Genomic DNA, 23228 nt, shown 5'->3' on the forward strand with positions numbered 1-23228 from the left:
TTGACTCCTCCACCTATAAACTACCGAGCAAGATGGTACATTGATTAGCACACTGGACTCAATATTGTTTATATAAGGGTGAGACATTTATTTCTAAAATCAGATTTGAAATTGCAAAACACCTCCAGAGCCATATGTGAACTGTGGCTATAATTTACTGGATATGAATTGCAAAAACGTAAAAAATTAAGATGGAATCTGGATGAATTGAAAGAACCAGAGTAGTTGAGAGTTTGAAAGGGAGCATTAGACTATGATGAGGGAAACAGAAAACAGGAATAAAATAGAACATGAAATAGTGAAGGCAGAAGATAATCAAATAAGCAAAAATACGAAGTACAGTAGAAGTCTTTGCATAACACAAAAGGGACTGAATTTAATTAAAAAAAAAATGCACCAAATAAAGCATATGAAAAGAAATATATATGTTTAAAAATGAAACTGACAGAAAATGAAAAATGGGTAAACTGATATGGTTAGAGGACAAATGCAAGGTTGTAGAACCAGGCATAATTAGGGTCAAGACAGAGTCTACCTACATGAAAATTAAGAGAAGCAGCTGTATGAATAATAAGGGCTCAGATGGCAAGCCAGTATAAAGCAAAGAAGGGAAAGTTGTTGGGATATTTAGAAGGTCTATTAAAGGGAAATGAACTCGAAGACAATATTGTAGGAAAAGAAAAAAAGATGAGATGGTAGATATGATACTGCAAAAAGAATCTGATAGAGCATTGAAAGACTGAACTCAAAACAAGGTTTCTAGAGTACATGAAATATCTCAGAAGAACTGAAATATTTGGGAGAATCAGAGATGATGAAACTAGTAAATCTGGACAAATATCTCAAGATTCAAGAAGGCTGAAATAATTCCAATTCCAAAGAAGGTAGACGCTGACAGTGCATATTACTGAACTAGCAGTTTAATATGTCATGGTAGCTAAATACTGAAATGAATTATTTACAAAAGAATGGAAAAACTGGTAGAAGCCAGTGATGGAGAAGATCAATTTGCGTTCTGGAGAAATGCAAGGGTGTACAAAGCAATATTGACCATACAACTTAGGCAAAATTTCTGTTTACAGTGTTTGTAGATTCTGCATTTACATCTACATACATACTCCGAAAACCACTGTACGGTACATTGCGGAGGGTACCTTGTACCACTACTAATAATTTCTTTTCCTGTACCACTCACAAATAGAGTGATGTTAAGAATATTAGTCTGTAATTATGGGGGTCTGTTCTTTTATCTTTCTTATATACAGGAGTCACCTGCATTTGAACCTGGCAACTTATTTGTTTTCAACTTTTTCCAGTTGCTTCTCTACACCATGGATGCCAATTGATGTGTCTTCTAAGAGGGAGTCTGCAACAGTCAAACGAACACATGTTTGTATGATCCTCCTGCGTGAATAATTTCTTAAACATGAAATTTAAAATTTCTGCTTCCTTTTGCTGTCATCTATTGCTAACCTAGACTGGCCGACATGTGACTGGATAGAAGCCTTTGACTCACTTCGCAGTTTTATGTGACTCGATTTTTTTTGGATTCTTGGCAAGATCTTTCACTAAGGTACGATGGTGGAAGTAGTTGCATGCTTCGTATGCTGATCGTCTTATGAATGCATGAATTTGTACTAACTTTTGCTTTTCACCATTTGTGCACTCTTTTTTTAAACTGAGAGTTCAACAATCTCAATTTTTTCATCCATTTCTGAATTTTAATATTAAACTCTGGAGGGTCCTTTTATCTTTAATCCATTTACTTGGTCAGGGTGTATACGTGGACAAGGAAAAAAAATTCCCGGATTTTTCCTGGTTAAAATTACACTTTCTCCCGGATGAAAATACACTTTTTCCGTGTTACGTGACAGTATACTCTTCCTCGGCACTGTAAAACTCATCAGACCTATGGTTTTATATGCGGGAGTGGAATTTCCCGGCACTTTACAAAACGAAGCTCAAGAGGGGGGAAAACACGTTTTGAAAGACCTTTGATGTGCAGCAACATGTGCGCTGCATATTTTCGTATTACGAAGGTATAAATTTGAATTCCACCAAACGCCGCATGTTACTTTCTGAAACATTGAAATCGAGATTGCGAGGCACTTTTGTAAGACAGTCAGCTCCTGTCACGTGATCTCGCCAGCTGACGGCAGCATAGGACATATGATGTAGTGAGCCAATAGCAAGATCACTCTTAAGTAGCGTGAACACACAAATAAGAAAAGTTAATGGTTTAAATTAATATACACAGTTTTCACATATAATATTGGTCTCGAAGATTAATAAGCTGGAAAAGAAGCTAAGCTTCCACATATAATGTTGATCTTTTTTGCGCGTGTTACACTTTAAGATACATCACACAAATGTGCCAGTAAAATGACGTAAATGTCTGATCTTTTGGGCTCGAAATTCTTCTAAATGGTCATCCTCAAAGACTTGATTTTTAAATGAGAGTCAAACGCTTTGTGATTTAAGAAATTCATTGTACATTCTCATACATAGTTTATCTTGCGTAAAAAGGAAATCTGCTTTGAATGTAACGCTTTTCAAACCACCATTCGCAATATTTTCCCGCGACCTATTAGAATTAGGTTTGTATCAGCAGTTGCAAGAGAACGCCAGATAACTGGCATCACCGCGCTTGCGCAGCTACAATGACGCAGGAAGCCCATATGTTCGTACATGTAAAACATTAAAAGATCTTATGTAGGGCATAAAAGAAACAATACATCAGATGATACTTCAAGAGCGTCGAAATTTCGTGAAACATACTAAAACGCATAATTCGGCTTAAAATGCACATTCGTATGTAAATTTTCTTGGAGTGTCAGTACTGTATTATCTCACGTTTGGTTCTTTATTATGGCATAATGCCATATGTGCACTTGAAATGCAGCGAACAGTTGAAACTAGCCAATAGTGTGAAATTAAACACTTTGTTTCAAACAAACTGACTGTCTCAGCAGAAAAGATTAACTTTAAGCCAAATCTCTTTACCAAATCAGCAAAAATAACTTCATTGTTCTGTCAGGAAGGTGGAAATAAAATCTGAAACTAATAACATATTTTAGCCTTCCGTAATTATGCGAACGTATTTTAATTCATTTTCTAGCTCCCGGCCACAAAAATCTGTTTTGTTATCATTTAATGTGAGAGCAATAAACGAAGAGGAAACAACAAAATCACTGAATGTTAACACAGGTCACGTGGACACTGCCCACCTCCCCACCACAACTCAGACTGCTCTGTGCATCAGCTCCAGATTTACTATATTTCTGAACAGGGTCAATATTAAGCAGTGGCGCCCAGCCACACTTTTGTAACCAGAAGCGGGAGAAGGTACTACTCATACGCGACTCAACTGCCCGCATTAGCTCAAACGAATCTAATTTAAACAGTTGCCACGTCACGTTCATCGGAGGCAGTTTGTTGTTATAAAGCATTGCATAGTCTTCCTAAAACCTTTGACACACTTTGCTGTTGGCAGACGCTTGTATGAGCACGGTTTTGTTGTTGTATACGGTGCATCTCCTTTGCAACTTAAGTTTTACTTTCTTTTTCTTTTTTTTCTCTCGTTCATGTTTTGTTGCTGCAGTATTATTCTGCAGTAGTGGGATACAGTAATATCCTTTGTTAGAGTATTGGTTCTTACCAGTCAGAATCACAAAAATTTAACTGAAAGCTAAAACAATGAAAGATTCCTGGAATTCTAAACAATTCCTGGGTTTTTCCCGGTTTTCTTCCGGATGAAAAAATTCCCGGGTTTTTCCCGGATCTCCCAGTTGTCCCGGGTCGTATACACCCTGTTGGTACATATATCTCCACAGCATAATTTACAATCAGAAAGCTTTTGACAATAATGACTGGAATACACTCTTTGAAATTTTCCAGGTATTGTAGCATTTATGCTACTCTGCAATCTGTGATATATCATATTGTGTAGAACTGCATATGCCATTGGTGCTATGCAAGCCGGTAGCAAGGACAGGTTAGCCACTCTATGCCATATGGACTGGGAATGTGGGAGAACACTGTGAATAGGCTACATTGTCCTTGAGCAATGACAGATCGAAGGCAACTCAATATCAGATTTGGTGCCAAGATGCACAACATCCATTATTAATATATAAATATTTTAGGAGTAAAGTAGACGACTCACCAAACAGCAGAAGCATTGAGTCATTCACAGGCACTTCTGAGTGCCTCTCAACAATTCAGTGCCTCTACTTTCAGTAAGTGCTCCCCTTTACTCCTAATGTATTTACATTATGTCAGAACTTCCCAATATTAATGTTTAACTGTCTAAGAAACCAATCTGACAGTGCTGAAGACTTTATCCATATTGATATCCATTGGGGGTGTAAACAATTTATAATGTATCACTGTGGTGGAGGGGAAGTCTATATGAACAACTTGATATAGGACACTTGTGGTCTATCACACTGGGAAACAAATTAAAACTGGTCTATAAAAGCAACCTAAGCTACAACAAACATGCATTTTCAATAGCCTCTCACTCTTAAGCCACTGGTTTTGTTGGGTGTTTGGTTAAACATATTAATTTAAACTTTTCCACGAGGGGGGGGGGGGGGAAAGAGAGGGAGGGAGAGAGAGAGAGAGAGAGAGAGAGAAGAATAAAAAAAAGAGACTACTGTAAACATTGTGCAAAAATTAATTATATTTACAATTCAGTCTAAATTTAAGCACAATAGTTTCATAGTAAGAAGGCCATACAAACAAAACATTTTAATTGTTAATTTTATGCTGTTAAAATTCACAATATTTTGGAGTAAAATTTACACAGACATGAATTTTACATTTTGTAAGTGTAAGAACAAGGGGTTTTTAATATTCAAGGAGCATTTTTTGCCTGAATCTCCTGTGACACACATGCACTGTAGGTTAGGTGGCTTTTGCAGACCAATTTGAGGTTGTTTTCCAGTCTGATAGACCACAAGAGTCCTTTAGCAATTTGTTCATCTAAACTTCAACAACACCACTGTGGTACACAGTAAACAGTTACTGTTTACATTCTGTATAATTACAATTTCAATTATTAAAAACTGACCAACAGAAATTAACAAAAGAATTAATTTAAGTGTTGACCCATCACGAAAGTGCACCCTGTGCAACCAGGTGGGAAACAGCAAAATGATGTTCAATGCAGTATAGCTATGCTGTACATGAGGTCAACACATTTTAATCACAAGTGCTTCATTTTATTTAAGAAAGTTAAAATTAAACTGATGAAATGGTAATTTAACTGAAGAAACATGGAAATAGGTACTGTGCATTATTTTATGAATATTGTGGAGCTCGAAGTTTTACATTCAGATTCCATGATTGTTACTGTGGTTAATGAGTTTAGATTGGCTATCAAAGGATTGACTGTGATAAGGAGTCTTTTGCTCGTGGTGGTTTGAATTAATAAATGAGTCTGCATCCCAAGTATTGAGACATTATTGTATAGTACCATTCCCAAAAGCCATTTCAAACATTATTGTTTACAATCACATGTCAGAAGCTGTGGCCTACAGAGAAGAAATTCAATGAGAATATCAAGACAGCTTTAGAGCATATACGGTAAGCAAGCATCTACTTGGTCATCTAGGGTAGAATCAAGGGCAGTTTGCTGTAAATTACCTTGGTGGTTCATCCAGCATAGCCCTCCACATGCAACCTTCCACAAACAACAACTTTTGTGGTTAGTTTGTTCGACACAGTGATGTGTCATTGCAGGAAGTTCTCTTTTCTAATGTAACAATTTTTAAAGAGGGGGAAAAACTGCAGAAGCAGGGGTAAAAGATAAGGAGCATAAAGTCGTCTACAATAAGCAGTTATGAGTTGAAGGACATGATAGAGAATCTGTAGCTAAAAAGGGAATGAGGCAGGGTTGTAGCCTATTCCCCATGTGATTCAATCTGTAGATCAAGCAATCTATGACGGAAATAAAGACTAAATGGAAACGGAATTAAATTTCTAGGAGAAGAAATAAGAACTTGAGGTATGATGATGACACTGTAACTCTGTCAAGAGATGGCAAATTAGTCGTTAAACGGAATGGACAGGTCTTGAAAACAGCCTATAAGGTGATACTAAGGGAATTAAACTAGGAAATGAGACACTAATTGAATGTTCCCAAATTAAATCACGAGATGCTGTGGGAATTAGGTTATGAAATGAGTCACTAAATTAGTAGGTGAGTATTGCATTTGAGGAGCAAAATAACTGATAAGGGTGCAAGTAAGGAGGATATAAAACTTAGACTGGCAATAGCAAGTAAAGCATTTCTGGAAAAAAGAGGAATTTGTTAACCTTTAATATCAGTTTAACTGTTAGCTAGTCTTTTCCATAGGTATTTGTGTGGGATGGATGAGAACAGAAGATTTTACAATGTGAAGTTACAGAAGCATGCTGAAGATTAAATGGGAAATTCAAATAACAAAGAGATACTGAATGCTATTGTTGAAAAATTGAAATACACACCACAACTTAACAAAAGGAAGGGATCTCTCTGCAGAGCACATTCTGAGACATCAAAGAACTATCAGTTTGGTAATGGAAAGAGAGAGAGAGAGAGAGAGAGAGAGAGAGAGAGAGAGAGAGAGAGAGAGAGTCTAATGAGCAATATATCAGGTATGAGGACAAAATAAAATCGAGATCAGTCCAATAACCACTGCCAGCTAGATGAGGATAGGTATTAAAAACTTAAGGATTTGTAATGCATTGTGACTACCCTAAAAAGTATTTCATTAGGTTGTGATACATGCACCTTAAGCCTTTCAGTTTTGGCATTGGTTTATAATGTGGAAAAACAGCGTTCCTGTCTGATGCAGCAGAACTGGTATATGTAATGAACACTGCCATAATCTCCTCCGTACCATCAGAAGACAAATTAAAATTGAGTGGTGATGAAGATTCATAAAACAGTAAACCCCCAATTCTTTAAAGAATAAATTCCCATGTACAAAATGCCTGATGATTTTACAAATGAGTTAAATATTTGCATGTATCAAGTACGCAAGTACGCAAGAAAAATTTAGGAAAGGTTTGAAATTATGCTTAAAGTTTGCTGGAGTCACTAAGTGTTCTCATTATGAAAAACTGGACGAATATGAACTGAGTAATTTGCACTCCATTTTATACAAAAGTTAGTTTTTCATGCATCTAAATGCTTACGATGTCATATCTCTTGAACTATATGTTGTACATTAATATTTTTTGCAAGTACATTCAGTGGTATATGTGTATACTATCTGCAAACTGGTGTGAAGAGAGTTAGTAGTAAAGAAGTAATAAATTAAAACACCATGCCTGATGCTGGAGTCTGACTGCATGAACAGCAAAAGTGTAGCAAGCAATAAAATTTTTTCCTTTTGTAATTTTGTGGGGGGTGTCAGTGAGAAAAAGTTTAGAAACGGTAAGAAAATACGTATGTGAAAGTTGGTTGCAAATCATTAAGCGTTCTCACATTACCTCGAAACAAACACATAGTTTCTAACTGTACTACTTGTCTTATTATGTTAAACTTTTAACATAATATTATGCCTCTTAATGATTAGATTAGGAGAGTATTTTAAATTTTTAAATTCAGTCAATAATTATGCGAAATACTGAAAATAATATTTTTGTTGCTGTTATGCTGCAACTGGTACTAGGTTCTGGGATAGTGTTTCAGTAATACAAATGCCCTGGTAATAGACTTTTTTGTTACCTTTGAAATAAGCAACAGCCAATCCACACTGTGTCTTGAATGTAGCTTTCTTCACTTGTAAGTATGATTTGATTGCTGCATCATATTGCTGTAGCTGTACCAAAACCCTTCCATAATTGGCAAAGACTGTGTCTCGCTTTTCATCACCTTCCTCAGAGTCAAGTAGCTGCAAAGCCTTACAAAATGCAGCAGCTGCAGTCCCGTACAACTGCTGTCTTTCCATCAGCAGACCAAGCATATTAAGTGCACATGCATCTTTTGGTATCACACCTATAAAAAAAGAAATTTTTTTTAGGTCAAGTGTAGTAGTTGTTGAGGAACCAAATTTTTCTGAAGAGGTTCTACAATTAAAACCAAATATAATTCTTCCAACACCCTTCTGTATCCTGAAAATACTGTCTCTGTAAGTTGAGTTTCACCAAAACAGGTTCCCAAGCTTATTAATGAATGGGAAGATGCAGAATAAACTGGTTTCTTCATTTATACATCAACCCCTACTAGATGGACTAAGACGCTGTATTAATTATGGGCATGAGAAATGACTTGCATTATATTTCACTCATTTTCATGCGCATTACTTTAAGATCTTATAAAATTGGTAATTTTTTATACAGAGGGCTGTGGATTGCTGTGTTATAAAGGTTAAATAACGTGTTTGCATTGGTAGCACTGTCAGAAACAGCATCGTTTCATTTTGTGGTATAAACATGCACTGTATGTCGAAATCCTAATGTTTTTCCGAGAAAAAGTGATGAATAAACTGGTAAATCTCTCAAAAAGTAAAGTATGATGCCAAAATGAAGTGTTTTTTAAGAAACTTGGGTTTCATGGTAATAGATTTTCGAATAAAGGGAAACACTGTGTTCAACTTGTAGCATGTGAAGTTACGGACAATGAAATACAGGCAAACTTGTCAGTATCTAGAGAAACACCCATAAGTGCTTCAAAGATTAAAATAAAACTTTGTGATACTCAGTTTTCTCGAAACGAAAGTGATGTAAATGGTAGGATAGGTTATATTCTGATAGATTTACACATCCTAACAAGGGTGTTAGGTGAATGTGTGTGCTGTAAAATATGTGGAGGGCCAGTTAATTTATATGAAGACAGTGAGGTGTCAAATGGACTAACCAGGAAACTTATCATTAATTGTACCAATTGTAAATATACTCATTCATTTTGGAATTCTGATAAGTGTAAAGATAATTATTTTGAAGTAAATGTTAGGTGGTTTTATGGATTGAGAGCTACTGGCAAAGGATACACTGCAGCAGAAACAATGTGTGCTGTGGTTAATATGCCACGTCCACCTTGTAAAATCGACAAGTGTGGACAATTTTTTGGAGCTGCTGTGGAACCTGTTGCATGTAAGTCAATGAAAGAGGCTACAAATGAAGCTGTTGAAATAAATGATGGTATAACCAACATACCAGTTGCTTTTGATGGCACTTGGCAGAAGTGCGGCTACAGTTCTAAGAATTCTGTTGCTATGGTGACCAGTGTGGATACTGGAAAGGTAATAGATTTCCATATTTTAACCAAACATTGTTATAAGTGTGAATCAGGGAATGAAGAAGGGCATATCTGTGACAGAAATAATGAAGGAACAAGTGGCGGTATGGAGGCCTCTGCAGCTATTGAAATTTTTAGTTTATCTGTGAACGAAAGGGGAGTGTGTTACACTAAGTTCTTAGGTGATGGAGACTCAAAAGCATATAACAGTGTAGCAACCACTCAGCCTTATAGTGAGAAGATTATCACAAAACTGGAATGTGTTGGTCATGTCCAGAAGAGGATGGGCACCAGGTTGAGGAAGTTGAAACAAAGTTTGAGACACAAGAAACATTCTGATGGTAACACCATAAGAGGCAGGCTGACAGACAAAATGATTGATGAACTACAGCAGTATTATGGGATGGCCATTAGAAATAATACTGAGGATTTGTTGAAACTGAAGCAGGCAGTACGGGCTACCTTCTTCCACCAACTCTCAACTGATGAAAAAGCAGTACACCACCTTTGCTCTCCTGGACCTGATTCATGGTGCAATTACCGCAATGCCCAGTACTCAAACAGTTCATACAGCCATAAACATTCCATCCCAGCAGCACTCATGGATATCATAAAACCTATTTACAGAGACCTGGCAAATCCTGAAGTACTGAAGAAGTGTCTGCATGGTCAGACTCAAAATCCCAATGTGTCATTCAATAATCTTATACGGACTCGCTTACCAAAAAAATGTTTTTGTTGGAATGAGGAGTGGAGGGTCAGTGATGCTGTTACTGCTTTTAATGATGGCAACATTGGTAGGGTGAAAGTGCTACAGCATATGGGAATTAATCTTGGAGCAAACTGCATCAGAGAACGGATGGACAAGCTTCCCATTGATAAAGAAGAGTATGCAGTACAATTGGCCGCTACTACAGAGTCCAGAAAGAAGAAAAGAAGAAAAAACTTGGAAAAAGAGCAAGAGGATGATATACAGTACAGTGCAGGATGATTCTGAGTGACTAAAAATAAAAAAAAAAGTAAGCATATATTAAGTGAGTTACAGTCTCTTGAAACTTTAGAAGCCGTTCCTGAAAATTTACATTTTCTGTTGCATTTTTCCCTAAATCTCAGAAACGACTTCGAGTAGAGTATTCCAATCTTAAGGGAGTAATGATGTACCTATCCTGGGTCTACTGAACTGAAAAAAAGAACATGATATTATGTACAATTAAAATTATTCAGGATAATGTACAAAAAGGTACACAAAATGATAACCACGTAATTAAAAAATTGTATTTCCGAAAGCAGCGGATGAAATACAATTAATGTATTTCAGTAGTCTTAGAACATACATTTTAATGTCCTGTAAAAGTTTCATGTCAATGGCTATAGTGAGTGGTTCCTGAAATACAGGGAAGCCAAATCACTAAATTTAACCTTGTCGGGATACGGCATTACAACTCCCCTTAAGGTTGTTACCAATAATCTCAAAAAGTTCTGGACTGTTTTGCTTCAAAATTTTACAGGATACACTAATAAATGTTCAGACATACGTAGGCTACATATTTTTAATGTATATAGTATATAAATAAATAGATACTACATAAAAAGGAGAGGTTTTTGGCAAAAAATTGAGGCGGTCTTGGCCGATTTACTTCAAATTTTTGCATGATAGTCTAACAATTGTTCAGAAAGACATAGGCTGCATATTTTTTAATATATATGGTACATAAATATATATACCTAATACATAAAGGGGAAACATTATTAGTAAATATCTCTAATAGGTCTTAACCGACTTTTTTCCTACTTTCCTCTACCACCACTAAACTCTGAGGCAGTCGCATGCTACATGCTTTTCAAATATATGTGGTATATAAATATTTTTGTACTACATAAAGTGGAAACACTGTTAGCAAAAATCTTGATAAGTTATTGACCGTTTTTCTTCAAATTGTTACACGATACTCTACTAACATTCAGACTGACATACTCTATTACTTAGGTTTTCTGTTAAAACACTGTGAGGCAGAAAATACTGTGCTCTCAAAATGCATGGTTTAATTTTGTTTCTCGCAGTCAGTTTTAACTCAGATATAAGGGCTTTTAAATCATCAGACAAATTGTTTCTTGCACATACATTCTTTCTCATTATATATAATTTTAAACAAAAATTGTACACACAACTATGTGCAGTTTTGTTTTCTTGCCAGCCAGGGCGGCCGAGCGGTTCTAGGCGCTTCAGTCTGGAATCGCGCGACAGCAACGGTCGCAGGTTCGAATCCTGCCTCGGGCACGGATGTGTGTGATGTCCTTAGGTTAGTTAGGTTTAAGTAGCTCTAAGTTCTAAGGGACTGATGACCTCAGAAGTAAAGTCCCATAGTGCTCAGAGCCATTTGAACCATTTGTTTTCCTCATCACAATCAGTCTTAAGAGGAAAGAGGAATGTATCTATGGCATATCAACTTATTAGAATACGCCTATGAAATTTGAATCATCCAAAACTTTACTGTCCTACCCTTTCAAAGATTAAAACTATGCAAAAGGCTGCAGCTATGAAGTTTTCCACAATGGAATCCTTTCATGAAAATTTCTCAGTTCACTTGCCATAAAAATTCCGATAAAATTCCAAGCTTTTGATGATACCCTCCATCATTGCCATCAGAAACTAAAACTGACTGTCATGAACTGACAAGATTCCCTCTTTTATACTCACAGTTGTGAGATTAAGCATCTGAAGATGGTGTTCAGAAGGAACGGGTATTCCGTCTGTGACATAAGATCCATGCTGTTGGAAAAAAAAAAAAAAAAAAAAAAAGCCCAGAGGACAAATATAGAATGGATTCCATGCTGTGGTGCAACAACTTGCAAGATAGGTAGAGCTCTAAAGAGGCAAGGATTCAGGGGCCAGTCTTCCAACCACCCAGAAAAATTAAAGAAATGTTGCAAATCGGCCTTAGAGTGCCAGGAATTCATATCATTCCTTGTGAGTGTAACAAGAGTTATGTGAGCTAGTCTACAAGAATGGTTGCTGATCGTTGTGTTGAGCATCAGCATCACCTTAAATATAAGCATTTGGACAAATCAGCAGTGGCACAGCACAACCTGTTAAATAAGCACTAGATGTTGTTTGAACAAACGTGGATATATATGCTCACACATCAAACTATTGGGACTCTGTCATGAGAGAAATGTTGCAAAATAGCTTCAATAGAGACACCAGCCATGCGCTTTTGTATTGCATGGGAGCGCGCACTTGACAAGGAAAAAACAAAGGAATTCTTCTTGCAATTCATCACTTAAAGTGATGGATGGTGCTGCAACCAACACTAGATAGAGAGAGTGCAAGCAAAATCTATTATGCAGAGGACACCCCCTCTGTATGTGCTATCATGATTTAGTCCAGCCAATAAACCAGCCAACTGGATGCCATCCTTTGGGTATAAAAGGGGGAACAGTCAGATTTAGTCCCTGATTACGATGATGTAGGGTATCATTGAAAGCTTGGAATTTTATTCGAATTTGACACGGCAAGGTACAAGGAATGCTGTAATTGAAGCTACTATCCTCAGAAATCCAACAACCAGAGAGGTCTCTCCAGTACACCTTATATTAATAATCACAACCGATTCACCCACTGATTTTAAGTAACTTCATTTCCTAATCGAGATTTTGTTTGCAATAACAATAAAAAAAGGCTCAAGGTCACAGACAGAGGGGAAGAGGAGCTGGAGAGAGAGGTGAGGGGGAGAAAATGGACAGAGACAGAGGGAAGGAGGAGATGGACAGTAAGAGGGGGAGGAGGTGGAGTTGGACAAAGAAAGAGGGCGAGAGGAGCAAATTGACAGGGGGAGGGGGAGAGAAGGTTTAGCAATTGTGAAGAATTTGCTAGCAAAGAATATAAATACCTTAGGAGTCAAGAAGACGACTCACTGAAAAGCCGAAGCATTGAGTCATTGACAGGCCCACACAAAATAGAAAAAAAATTGCTAGCTCCCAGAGTAATGTAGAGGCATAGACTCTGTGTGTGTGTGTGTGTGTGTGTGTGTGTGTGTGTGTGTGTGTGTGTGTGTGTAGGCATCAAATTAATTTGAACCATCTCTTATATGTAGACTGCACTGTTCTATTTGCTTTGACTGTAACACAGTTTCAACAAGTAGTGCGTAAACTCAATGCAGCAATTTAAAACTAATTACAGTATAATGAAACATTTACACTTAGTGTTCTGAAAAGGAAAACAATGAAGTTTAGTAAAGTCATTAGAACCAGTTGATTAATTCTTTTACTTAAAACTTGAGAACAAAAATGCTTTGGATTTTATTGGAAAATGTAGTAACATTTGAAAGTAAACCATTAATGCACCAGAGCCTGCAAATCTATATCACCATGTGCTATTAGTTTTAATTGGGGATAATGAGTCATGGATTTTAAATGTGGAAAGAAACTGAGACCTGACCAAAAGTAGAAGGAAAATGGCATGTTTGGAGGAGTATGGGAGGAGGATACAAGTCAACCCTTGAGCAGGCACATCTGTATAAAGTGTGTCAATTACAACAAATAATGTCTTGTACCATTTCATTGTTGTTTTACAACTGCAAGTCCGTACCTGTTCTTCCATTATCGCTTCAGCTAACACAGTGGTAAGTTGTGTTGTCATACATCCAAGTGAGTCACGGTAAAGAACATAGCCCAGATTCCAAGCTAGCAGCACTGTACCATAATGAGGCAGCTATCTATGAGACAACTAGTAATCAAATAAGCAGTTGGCAGGGATCTCATGCAACTGCACTATTTAATGTTTTAACTGGCTCATTACTGTTCGGCAACACTTGTCTCTGGCAAAAGAGTGATATAATAAAAAGTTTATTTCATTATTGTTTTAAGTAAACAGTGATTCTGCTCATATGTGTTTACCTTTGTAACATAAACACAGCTATTCTTCATCTACGTACCAAGTGCAACACACACCTGCTTGAGGGTTAGGGAAAGATTTGATATTTAACCTCCATCTACAGAATTAGAAATGGAGCAAAAGTCAGATTAGACAAGGAAGAGACAGGAAATTGATCATGGTTTCTTCAGAGAAACAATTTAGTATTCACTTAAACGGAAGCCACAGAAATTTAAATCTGAATGTCTGGACATGACTTTGAAAGTTGCTTCTTGCAAATATCAGTTTAGTGCTTTACCCACTCTGTCATTGCTCAATAGGGAATAATACAACAATACTGAAATACAAATAGTGTACTGTATAACAGCAGCATGTGACTTTCATAAACTGGATGTTGTTATCGGCAACAAAACACTGTGCACTAAATATGTGCACTTTTGGGAACTAGTTCACTGGTAATGTTCTTTTTGGGAACCATTCATTTTTAGTTCTTCCTGTTCCCTTTTAATCCAATTGTGAACGATACTTGGCCTTTATATAAATTTCCATAAAGAGTAACAAGTGTTAATTCTGCAAGAAAAATTGAGTACCTTACATAGACAGGTTGTTTTCTTTGATTCCCTTAGTCAAATGCCTGCTCAGAAAGCATTGCATTAGTTGGCTAACATCACGGGCCAATGATTACAAGCCAGGTACAGTGTGTTAACTGTAAGACGGAAGAGTTGTGAGGGGAGTACGGGGAGAGGAGGAATCAAGCATTGGCTGGCGAGGGGAGGGAAGAGGAGCCGTTGCGGGTGGGGAGGGGGGGGGGGTACAAGGCACGCCTACCAGTTGCAGTGCTGGCACTACAAATTGCGCGTCATGCTTACATGAAAGCAGACGAAAGGCTTGGAAGTAAAACTCGCTTAAAATGTTGTTTGTAAACGAAACTGAAATCGTCATGTACATTAAAATATTCCCTTTTGCAGCATTCAATCACACGCAATATAATGTTGCGAGCATCGCTACGTAATACTGGTTTCCTTCTACCTGTAGGCCTACCGGTAGGGGTTGTTGACTCCCGAGATGGGCCAGCAACCGCCTCTTCACTCATTTTGATAATGTTTAGCACACTGCACAATAAAAACACGCAGAACGGTACAGCGCAAAACAGTAACGAAGCAGACGACAAGGGCTACCTTGTACAACAGTCAGCTACGTAATGTTGGCAGCAGTCGAAAATGCGTGCCTACCGAAGCCTCCCAACGTTTACCGACTTCTACCAATTCAGGACTAGGGAGAGGTCTGCCATCTAAAAGTTTACACACTGTAGAGAGAGGCCAGAGCAGACTGAACGAAGTATGGATTACAGAACCTGTTTATGGCTCAATGCGGACAACCCCATTCACCAGTCACTTCATTTACAGAGAATAAATTGAGGTGACAAAAGTCATGAGATACCTCCTAATATTATGTCGGACCTCTTTTCGCCCGGCATCATGCAGCAACTCAATGTGGGATGGACTCAACAAGTTGTTGGAAGTGCCTTGCAGAAATACTGAGCCATGCTGACAATTTCCAGTCAATGATCAGTTCAGTTGGATCAGAGGACCCTGTCTGTTCCATGTAAGCACAGCCCACACCATTATGGAGCCACCACTGGCTTGCACAGTGCCTTGTTGACAATTTGAGTCCATGTCTTTGTAGGGTCTGCACCACACTCAAACCCTACCATGTACCTCTAAAAGTGATCATATTTTATGTTGTTGTGACAGAAACAAATGATCTAATTAAAAAAACCATTCAACATCAGTTAATTGACAACTTTTTCCTAGCTTCTTTTGGAGTAAGTTAAATGACCAAAATATGCAGAAATTTATCAGTATTAGACTTCCTTTGTTTTTATTTTCAAATACATTTGTGTGTAATTTTTTTTATTTGAAGTACAGTAATACGTATTTAGTGAACTGTTAAATTTCACATTCATTTCAGTCTTGACTGTTAATGGCTATCTGTGCTAGTTCAGAAATTATCTTTCTTAAATAACTGATTACTGATTCCATACATGAGCCTTGAGGGTCCTTTCAGCTGATGACTAATCAAAAATTGGTTATGTTTTTCGATTGTAATGATCTTCAAAGTAATTATGCATGCTACATCACCAAAGTTTTGAAAAAATGTCTTGTTTCTTTTCACTTATTAAGTTCCAGTGCTCTCCCAGCATACTTGTGTAATTGCTCCCACTACTTACAAAAAGTTTCTAATTTTAGTACGCAATTTCTCAGCTCCTGTGTTGGAAGCTTTCATTTTTCTAAATAAATCTTTAATTTGCACACAGATAGTATGTCACTCTAATGCATAGTTACTCACATGCTGGATCACTGTAAAAGAAATTATAATGTTAGTTTGACAGATATCAGTTTATTTCAAGTTATTTCATGCTAGCAGCACCCATGCTAGTATATATTACACTGACATGACACAAGTCATGGGATTGCAATATGGACATACACAGATGGCAGAAGTATCGCGGACACAAGGTATAAGAGAGTTCGGAAATTGTTAGGGAATTCAGTATTCCAAGATCCACAATGTCAAGAGTTTGCCAACATACCAAATTTCAAGCATTACCTCTCATTACAGGCAATGCAGCTGAATATGAAACTTCCTGGGAGATTAAAACAGAGTGCTGGACTGAGACTCAAACTTGAGACCTTTGCCTTTTGCAGGCAAGTGCTCTGCCATCTGAGCTACCCAAGCACAACTTAAAACTCGTCCTCACAGCTTTACTTCGACCAGTATCTCGTCTCCTACGTTCCAAACTTCATAGAAGTTCTCCTGCGAAAGGCAAATGTCCCGAGTTCGAGTCTCGGTCTGGCACACAGTTAATCTGCCAGGAAGTTTCATGTTAGCACACACTCTGCTGTAGAGGGAAAATTTCATTCTGGAAACATCCCCCAGACTGTGGCAAAGCCATGTCTCCGCAATATCCTTTCTTCCACAAGTCCTAGTTCTGCAAGTTTCACAGAAGAGCTTCTGTGAAGTTTGGAAGATATGAGACGAGGTACTGGCAGAAGTAAAGCTGTGAGGACGGGTCATGACTTGTGCTACAGGTCAGACAGTAGAGCACTTGCCCGCAAAAGGCAAAGGCCCCAAGATTGAGTCTCAGTCCAGCACACAGTTTTAATCTGCTAGGAAATTTCATATCAGCGCACACTCTGCTGCAGAGTGAAAATTTCATTCTGAATGCAGCTGATGTTTCTACAATTTGAAAATATACCAGCATGCAGTGTTGCACAAATATGACGCCAAATTTTGGGGAGAAAGGATAGCTTACATTCAGGTCAATACAGTATCTCCAGATACTGTACAGTACACTGGAATATACAGATTATAATCTCATTTTTGCTCCCATGAGTGGGCATGAGAGCGTGAGGACAATCGTTTCATAATCAGATACAGTACAATGTACTGATAGTGCTATTTAATTAGTGTCTATGAGGTACAAGATATGAGACAACTACTGAAATCTCTACATCAGATTCAGCTACAGAATGACCACATGGCTGACTGCTAACCGAGGGCCTGAATTTGATTCCCAGTACTGAAAGGGATTTGTCCTTGCAGGGACAGGGTGTACACAGTCTCGATGAAACAGTGTCTGTATATGTCAGGATGGATATGTGTGTGTGTGTGTGTGTGTGTGTGTGTGTGTGTGTGTGTGTGTGCACGAGTGTATACGTGTCCTTTTTTCCCCGTAAGGTAAGTCTTTCCGCTCCCGGGATTGGAATGACTCCTTACCCTCTCCCTTAAAACCCACATCCTTTCGTCTTTCCCTCTCCTTCCCTCTTTCCTGACAAAGCAACAAAGGTAAAGAGAAAAATCAAAGCAGTATGTCGACAAAGCATCTCATATAAATTTCAATCATATGGATGTTTCACCCACTTCTTCTGAAATTAAGATAATTATATATTCTTCCAAAAATAAAAGCTTGCCTGGATTTGTTAGTGTTTTCAACCAAATACTAAGGACTCATTTCTCTATAATAAGTGCAGTCTTTTCTGAAGTAGGTAATGCATTGCCAACTTAATGCATTTTTGCAGAGAGATTGAAATATGCCCTTGTCAAACACCTCTTTAGGAAAGGTTACATCAAACAATGAAAATTCCAGATCACACACACACACACACACACACACACACACACACACATGACCACCATCTCTGGCAGCTTGGACTGGATGCCACTGTCACATAGAAAGATACCAGTAATCTGGAGGGGTCAGGAAAGGGGGAGGGATAGCGGGGTATGGGTGGGGGGAGAGTAAAGTGCTGTCTGTCACAGTGTTGGGAGGTTGTGTGGCAGCAGAGGTGGGTGATGGGAATGAGGAGTGAAAAAGGAGAGGAGTAGGGAGGGGTAAAGATGGTTGGGTGCATCAACAGGGGGCGGCACACAAAAAGTGTGGGAAACAGGAATAGGGAGGAGGTGATAGCATAGATGGGTGTGGCAACTGTTGAGTGGAGAGTCTGGGGGAGTTGAGGATGGGATAATTTTGGGAGCAGAGAATGTGTTCTAAGGATAACTCCCACTTGTGCAGTTCAGAAAAGCTGGTGTTGGAGGGGAGGATCCAGATGGCCCGGGAAGTGAAGCAGCCACTGAAGTCAAGCATGTTACGTTCAGCTACATGTTGTACCACAGGATGGTCTACTTTCCTTTTAGCCATAGTTTGGCAGTGGCCATTCATCCTGTTGGATGGCTGGTTGGTAGTCACACCAATATAAAGCTGTGCGATGATTGCAGCAGAGCTGGTAAATGCCATGGCTGCATTCACAGGTGGCCTGGCCTTTGATGGGGTAGCATAAGCCTGTCAGGACTTGAATAGGAAGTGCTGGGTGGAAGGATCGGGAAGGTCTTACACCTGGGTCTTCCACAGGGATATGATTCCTGTGGAAATTGGTTGGCAGTGGGAGTGGCATAGGGATGGACTAAGATGTTGTGGAGGTTGTGTGGGCAACAGAATTGACCATCATTTCAGGGTATGATGATAGATATTCGAAGCACTGACGAAGGATGTGGTTTGGTAGTTACAGTTCAGTGTGGTAGTGGGTGACAATGGGAGCACTCCCTTGCAGCTGGTTCTTGGGGGTAGTGGGAGGATAGCAGCTGTGAAGGCAAATGCCTTGGGAGATCTGTTTTTGGACTACGTTTGGGGATAAAGCCTCTCTGTGAAGGCCTTGGTGAGACTCTTAGCATACAGCATACTGGACAAGGGAGTTCTCTTCACTGATGGCCCCAGGTGGCCAGGTTGTATGGAAGGGATTTTTTGGTGTGGAAGGGATCACAGCTGTCGAAATGCAGATACTGCTGGTGGTTGGTGGGTTTAATATGGATGAGGTGTGAATGGAGCCATCAGACAGGAGGAGATCAATGTCCAAGAAGGTGACATGCTGGATTGACAAGGACCAGGAGAAGTGGATGGGAGAGAAGGTGTTCAGGTTATGAAGGAATGAATATAGGGTGTCTTGGCCCTGAGTCCACATCATGCAGATATTATCAATGAACCTAATCCAGGCTAAAGGTTTGGTGTTTTGGGAGACTAGGAAGGTCTCCCCTAGATGCCCCATGAACAAGTTAGCAGCAGATGATGCCACGTGGTTATCTACAGCTGTGCCGGAGATTTATTTGTATACCTTCCCATCAAAGGAGAACTAGTCGTGGATTAGGATGAAGCTAGTAAGGTGTATGAGTAATGATGTGGTGGGTTTGGAGTTTGAAGACATTTGGAAATATAGTTTTCAACAGAGGTATGACCATGGGCATGAGGGATGTTGATATATAGGGAAGTGGCATCAACGGTAATGAGTACGGATCCAGGAGATAGAGAGATGGGGTGGTGGAGGATTGGTGAAGGAAGTAATTGGTATTTTGACATGGGAGGCTACATTATGGGCAACTGGTTGAAGATGTTGCTCAATGAGGTTCAAACTCTTGCAGTGGGGGCACAATAACCAGCTAAAATGGAATGTCCAGGACTGTTGGGTTAGTGAATTTTGGGGAGCTTGTAGAAGGTGGGTGTGTGGGGTGTCATAGGGGTGAGGAGTGAAATGGATTCAGGGGGGAGGTTCTGGGCTGGGCCAGAGACTTTAAGCAGGGATTGACATTTATGTTGGACTTATGGGATGGGATCATTATGGCAGAGTGTATAGGTGGAGAAGTCAGAGAATTGGCAGAGGCCTTCCACCAGTTAGTTACTGTGTCATAACAACAGTGGTGAACCTTTGTCTGCATGTAGGATGATTATGTCCGGATTAGTTTTGAGGTTGTTTATGGCTCTCCTTTCTTGTGCTGAAAGGTTGATGCTCTGAGGAAACAATCTGAGGAAGGATGGTGAGGACAAGTTGGAGGTAAGGAATTCCTGGAAAGTGACCAGGGGTGGTTAGGTTGGAGGAGAGTTGAACACAGTTGAATGGTGGTATGAACTGGAAGAAGCAGGGTTCAGAGTTGGAATTATGTTGGTTTTGTTTGTAGGAACTGGAGGCCAAGAAGTGTTTTCACTGCAGGAATTGGGAGAGAGAGGGTAGCTCATTGACAAGTCGAACAAGGTTAAATTTGGGTGTAGGGTTGAAGGTCAAGCCTTTGGATAGGGCTGCAACTTAAATGTGGCCGAGGATTTTGATGGAGAGGTTAACAACAGTGTTCCAGGATTGTCGCAGCTCTAGATTTAATGAGGTGTTGCTAGAGAATTTTGGGGAATGTGGCAAGTCGATAATGTCAGCTATGCAGGGTCTGGGTGCTATGAGGGGCTGATGAGGAGGAACACTGGGCGTAGGACAGGGGTTAGTCTGTGGTGCTCCAAGATAGTAGTAGGATGTCAGCAGATTGGAGGTGGTGTCCTGGAACTCTCTTGTACATGCTGGAGAGCAAGGAATTCAATGTCAACAGTGTAACTATGTAGTAGGAATTGCACAGTAGCAGTATCTTGTGGAGGGAGCAGAGATGGTTCTGGGGTGGCTGTGCCATGGAGAGGTCTTCCTGCAGTACCAGGTTTGTGAGGGACAGGGACTGACAGAATCTGAAAAGGTGACGGTCGCTATAAAAGGAGGGTGGGACCCAGAAAAAGGAACTTTTATGGTTACGCTATTTGGGGGTGGGGGATGATTCCGTTAATTTTGGGAGCATTTAAGAAACAGGATGAGTGACTGGGTTTTAGCCATGGAAAGAGACATTTTTCTGAACTGGTGCAGAACGATGGAGCAGGGGGTCCGTTGTGGCAGGGATGCTATAAGAGAAACAGGAAGGATGCAGAAATGGGCAAAAGAAGGTGTTGGACGGTTGTGAGGGGAGCTGGATAAGAGAAAAGACACAAACAAAACATGCAAAGACACACAAAAACAAGCACAGATATACAAAACCATGTAAAATATACAAAACCATGTAAAATATGCAAAAATATGTAAAGATATGCAAAAATGCATTAAACTGTGTGAAGTCATATAAAAATATGCACAAATACATTAAAAAGTATATAAAAGCATGGGAAAACGACACAGATGAGGTATGGGAGTACACATGTGTTGGGATATGGGAAGAGAGGGTGAAGGGGGAGCAGTTAGATCGAGGATTGCAAGTTCATGTGGCTCAGGTAGGTGAGCAAAATAAAATGCTAAAATATGTAAGGGTATCAGAGGAAGTGGGATCAACAGGAATAAATATAATTATCAGTAGGAAGAATTTGGGGCATCATGTGCTGCATCAGCAATCCACACAGTCAAGAAGCCATGTATTGTATGTGAACAAGATCAGTGTGGCTCGGAAGTGCATGCTGTTTGGAATGCAGTGAATAAACACAGGAAAGAAGAAAAAGGATGAACACTGAGAAAAGTAATGCTACAGAGAACAGTAACAAAGGAAAGCATTAAAGAGCTGTGGGATGGAAGAAAATCCGTTAGGCAATATCAAACAATGGAAACCCCAGATTAGAATATCAACAATACAAGGAAAAGATAGATTACTACATACCATAAAAATGACACATTTAATTGCAGATAGGCACAACAAAAAGATACTTACACATCAGATTTTGGCCAAAGCCTTTGTCAGAAAAGGAAACACACCCACACACCCACACACACACACACACACACACACACACACACACACACACACACACATTCACACAAGAAAGCACTCCTCATGGACACATGACTGTCATCTTCGTCAGCTCAGACCAGAATGCAACTGTTACAGAAAGATAGCAGCAATCTGGAGGGGGCGGAAAAGGGGAAGGGATAGCAGAGTAAGGCAGGGGAGGGGGGGGGGGAGCACAGCATTGTCTGTCACAGTGTTGGGAGGCTGTGGGGCAGGGGAGAGGGGAGGGGGATGATGAGTGAAATAGGAGAGGAGGGGGAAGGGGAAAAATGGATGGGTGCATCGGCAAAGTGCAGCACAGAAAAAGGATGGGAGGTAAGAACAGGGAGGGGGTGATAGGACAGAGGGGATGGGGACAGTAAGTTACTGTAGGCTGAGGCTGAGATAATTCTGGGGGTGTAGAATGTGCAGTTCAGAAAAGCTGGTGGTGGAGGGGAGGATCCAGATGGCTTGGGTAGTGAAGCAGTCAGTGAAGACAAGGATGTTATGTTCAGCTACATGTTGTGTCATAGGGTAGTCTACTTTTCTTTTGGACACAGTTTGGCAGTAGCTGTTCACCTTCATTTTCCAAAATCTTTGAGAAGGTTGTGTATTCTAGAATAGTACCCACCTGAATAACAATAGTATCCTCGGTAAATCACAGTTTGGATCTCAGAAGAGTTGCTCAACTGAGAATGCTATTTACATGCTCACACACCATATTTTGCACTTTTCAGCACACCAATGAATATGTTGTTGTTGTTGAAATTAGATTTTATTCATCTTATAGTAATGTCTTTTCATTTCAAAAATTCAGACAATTTGGCTTTTTTGAAGTTCCATCTAGGCTTTGTATAGGAGAGTATGATGGGTATGAACAGTCCTACATGGAGAATTACCGGATGACACTGTCTGGTGAGAATCTGTTTAGTACTCTGCAGTGCACCTCACTGGGCATGTTGGGTTGTGGAATAATTTCTATTTTTATAATGTGTACAAGTTTATGGTTACAAATTA

The 23228-nt window shown here is 39.4% G+C and overlaps 1 protein-coding gene across 1 annotated transcript in view; it reads right to left on the reverse strand.

Annotated features, from left to right (window-relative positions):
- Nucleotides 1-23228, reverse strand: part of LOC126259797 (tetratricopeptide repeat protein 37) — a 195140-nt gene that overhangs the window by 23811 nt on the left and 148101 nt on the right. Inside the window, exon 16 of the mRNA XM_049956819.1 lies at nucleotides 7721-7990. Within this exon, the coding sequence (XP_049812776.1) occupies nucleotides 7721-7990 (270 nt within the window). The remainder of the gene's footprint in view (nucleotides 1-7720; nucleotides 7991-23228) is intronic.

This window comes from Schistocerca nitens, chromosome 5 (genome assembly GCF_023898315.1).
Source record: "Schistocerca nitens isolate TAMUIC-IGC-003100 chromosome 5, iqSchNite1.1, whole genome shotgun sequence".
NCBI lineage: Eukaryota > Metazoa > Arthropoda > Insecta > Orthoptera > Acrididae > Schistocerca > Schistocerca nitens.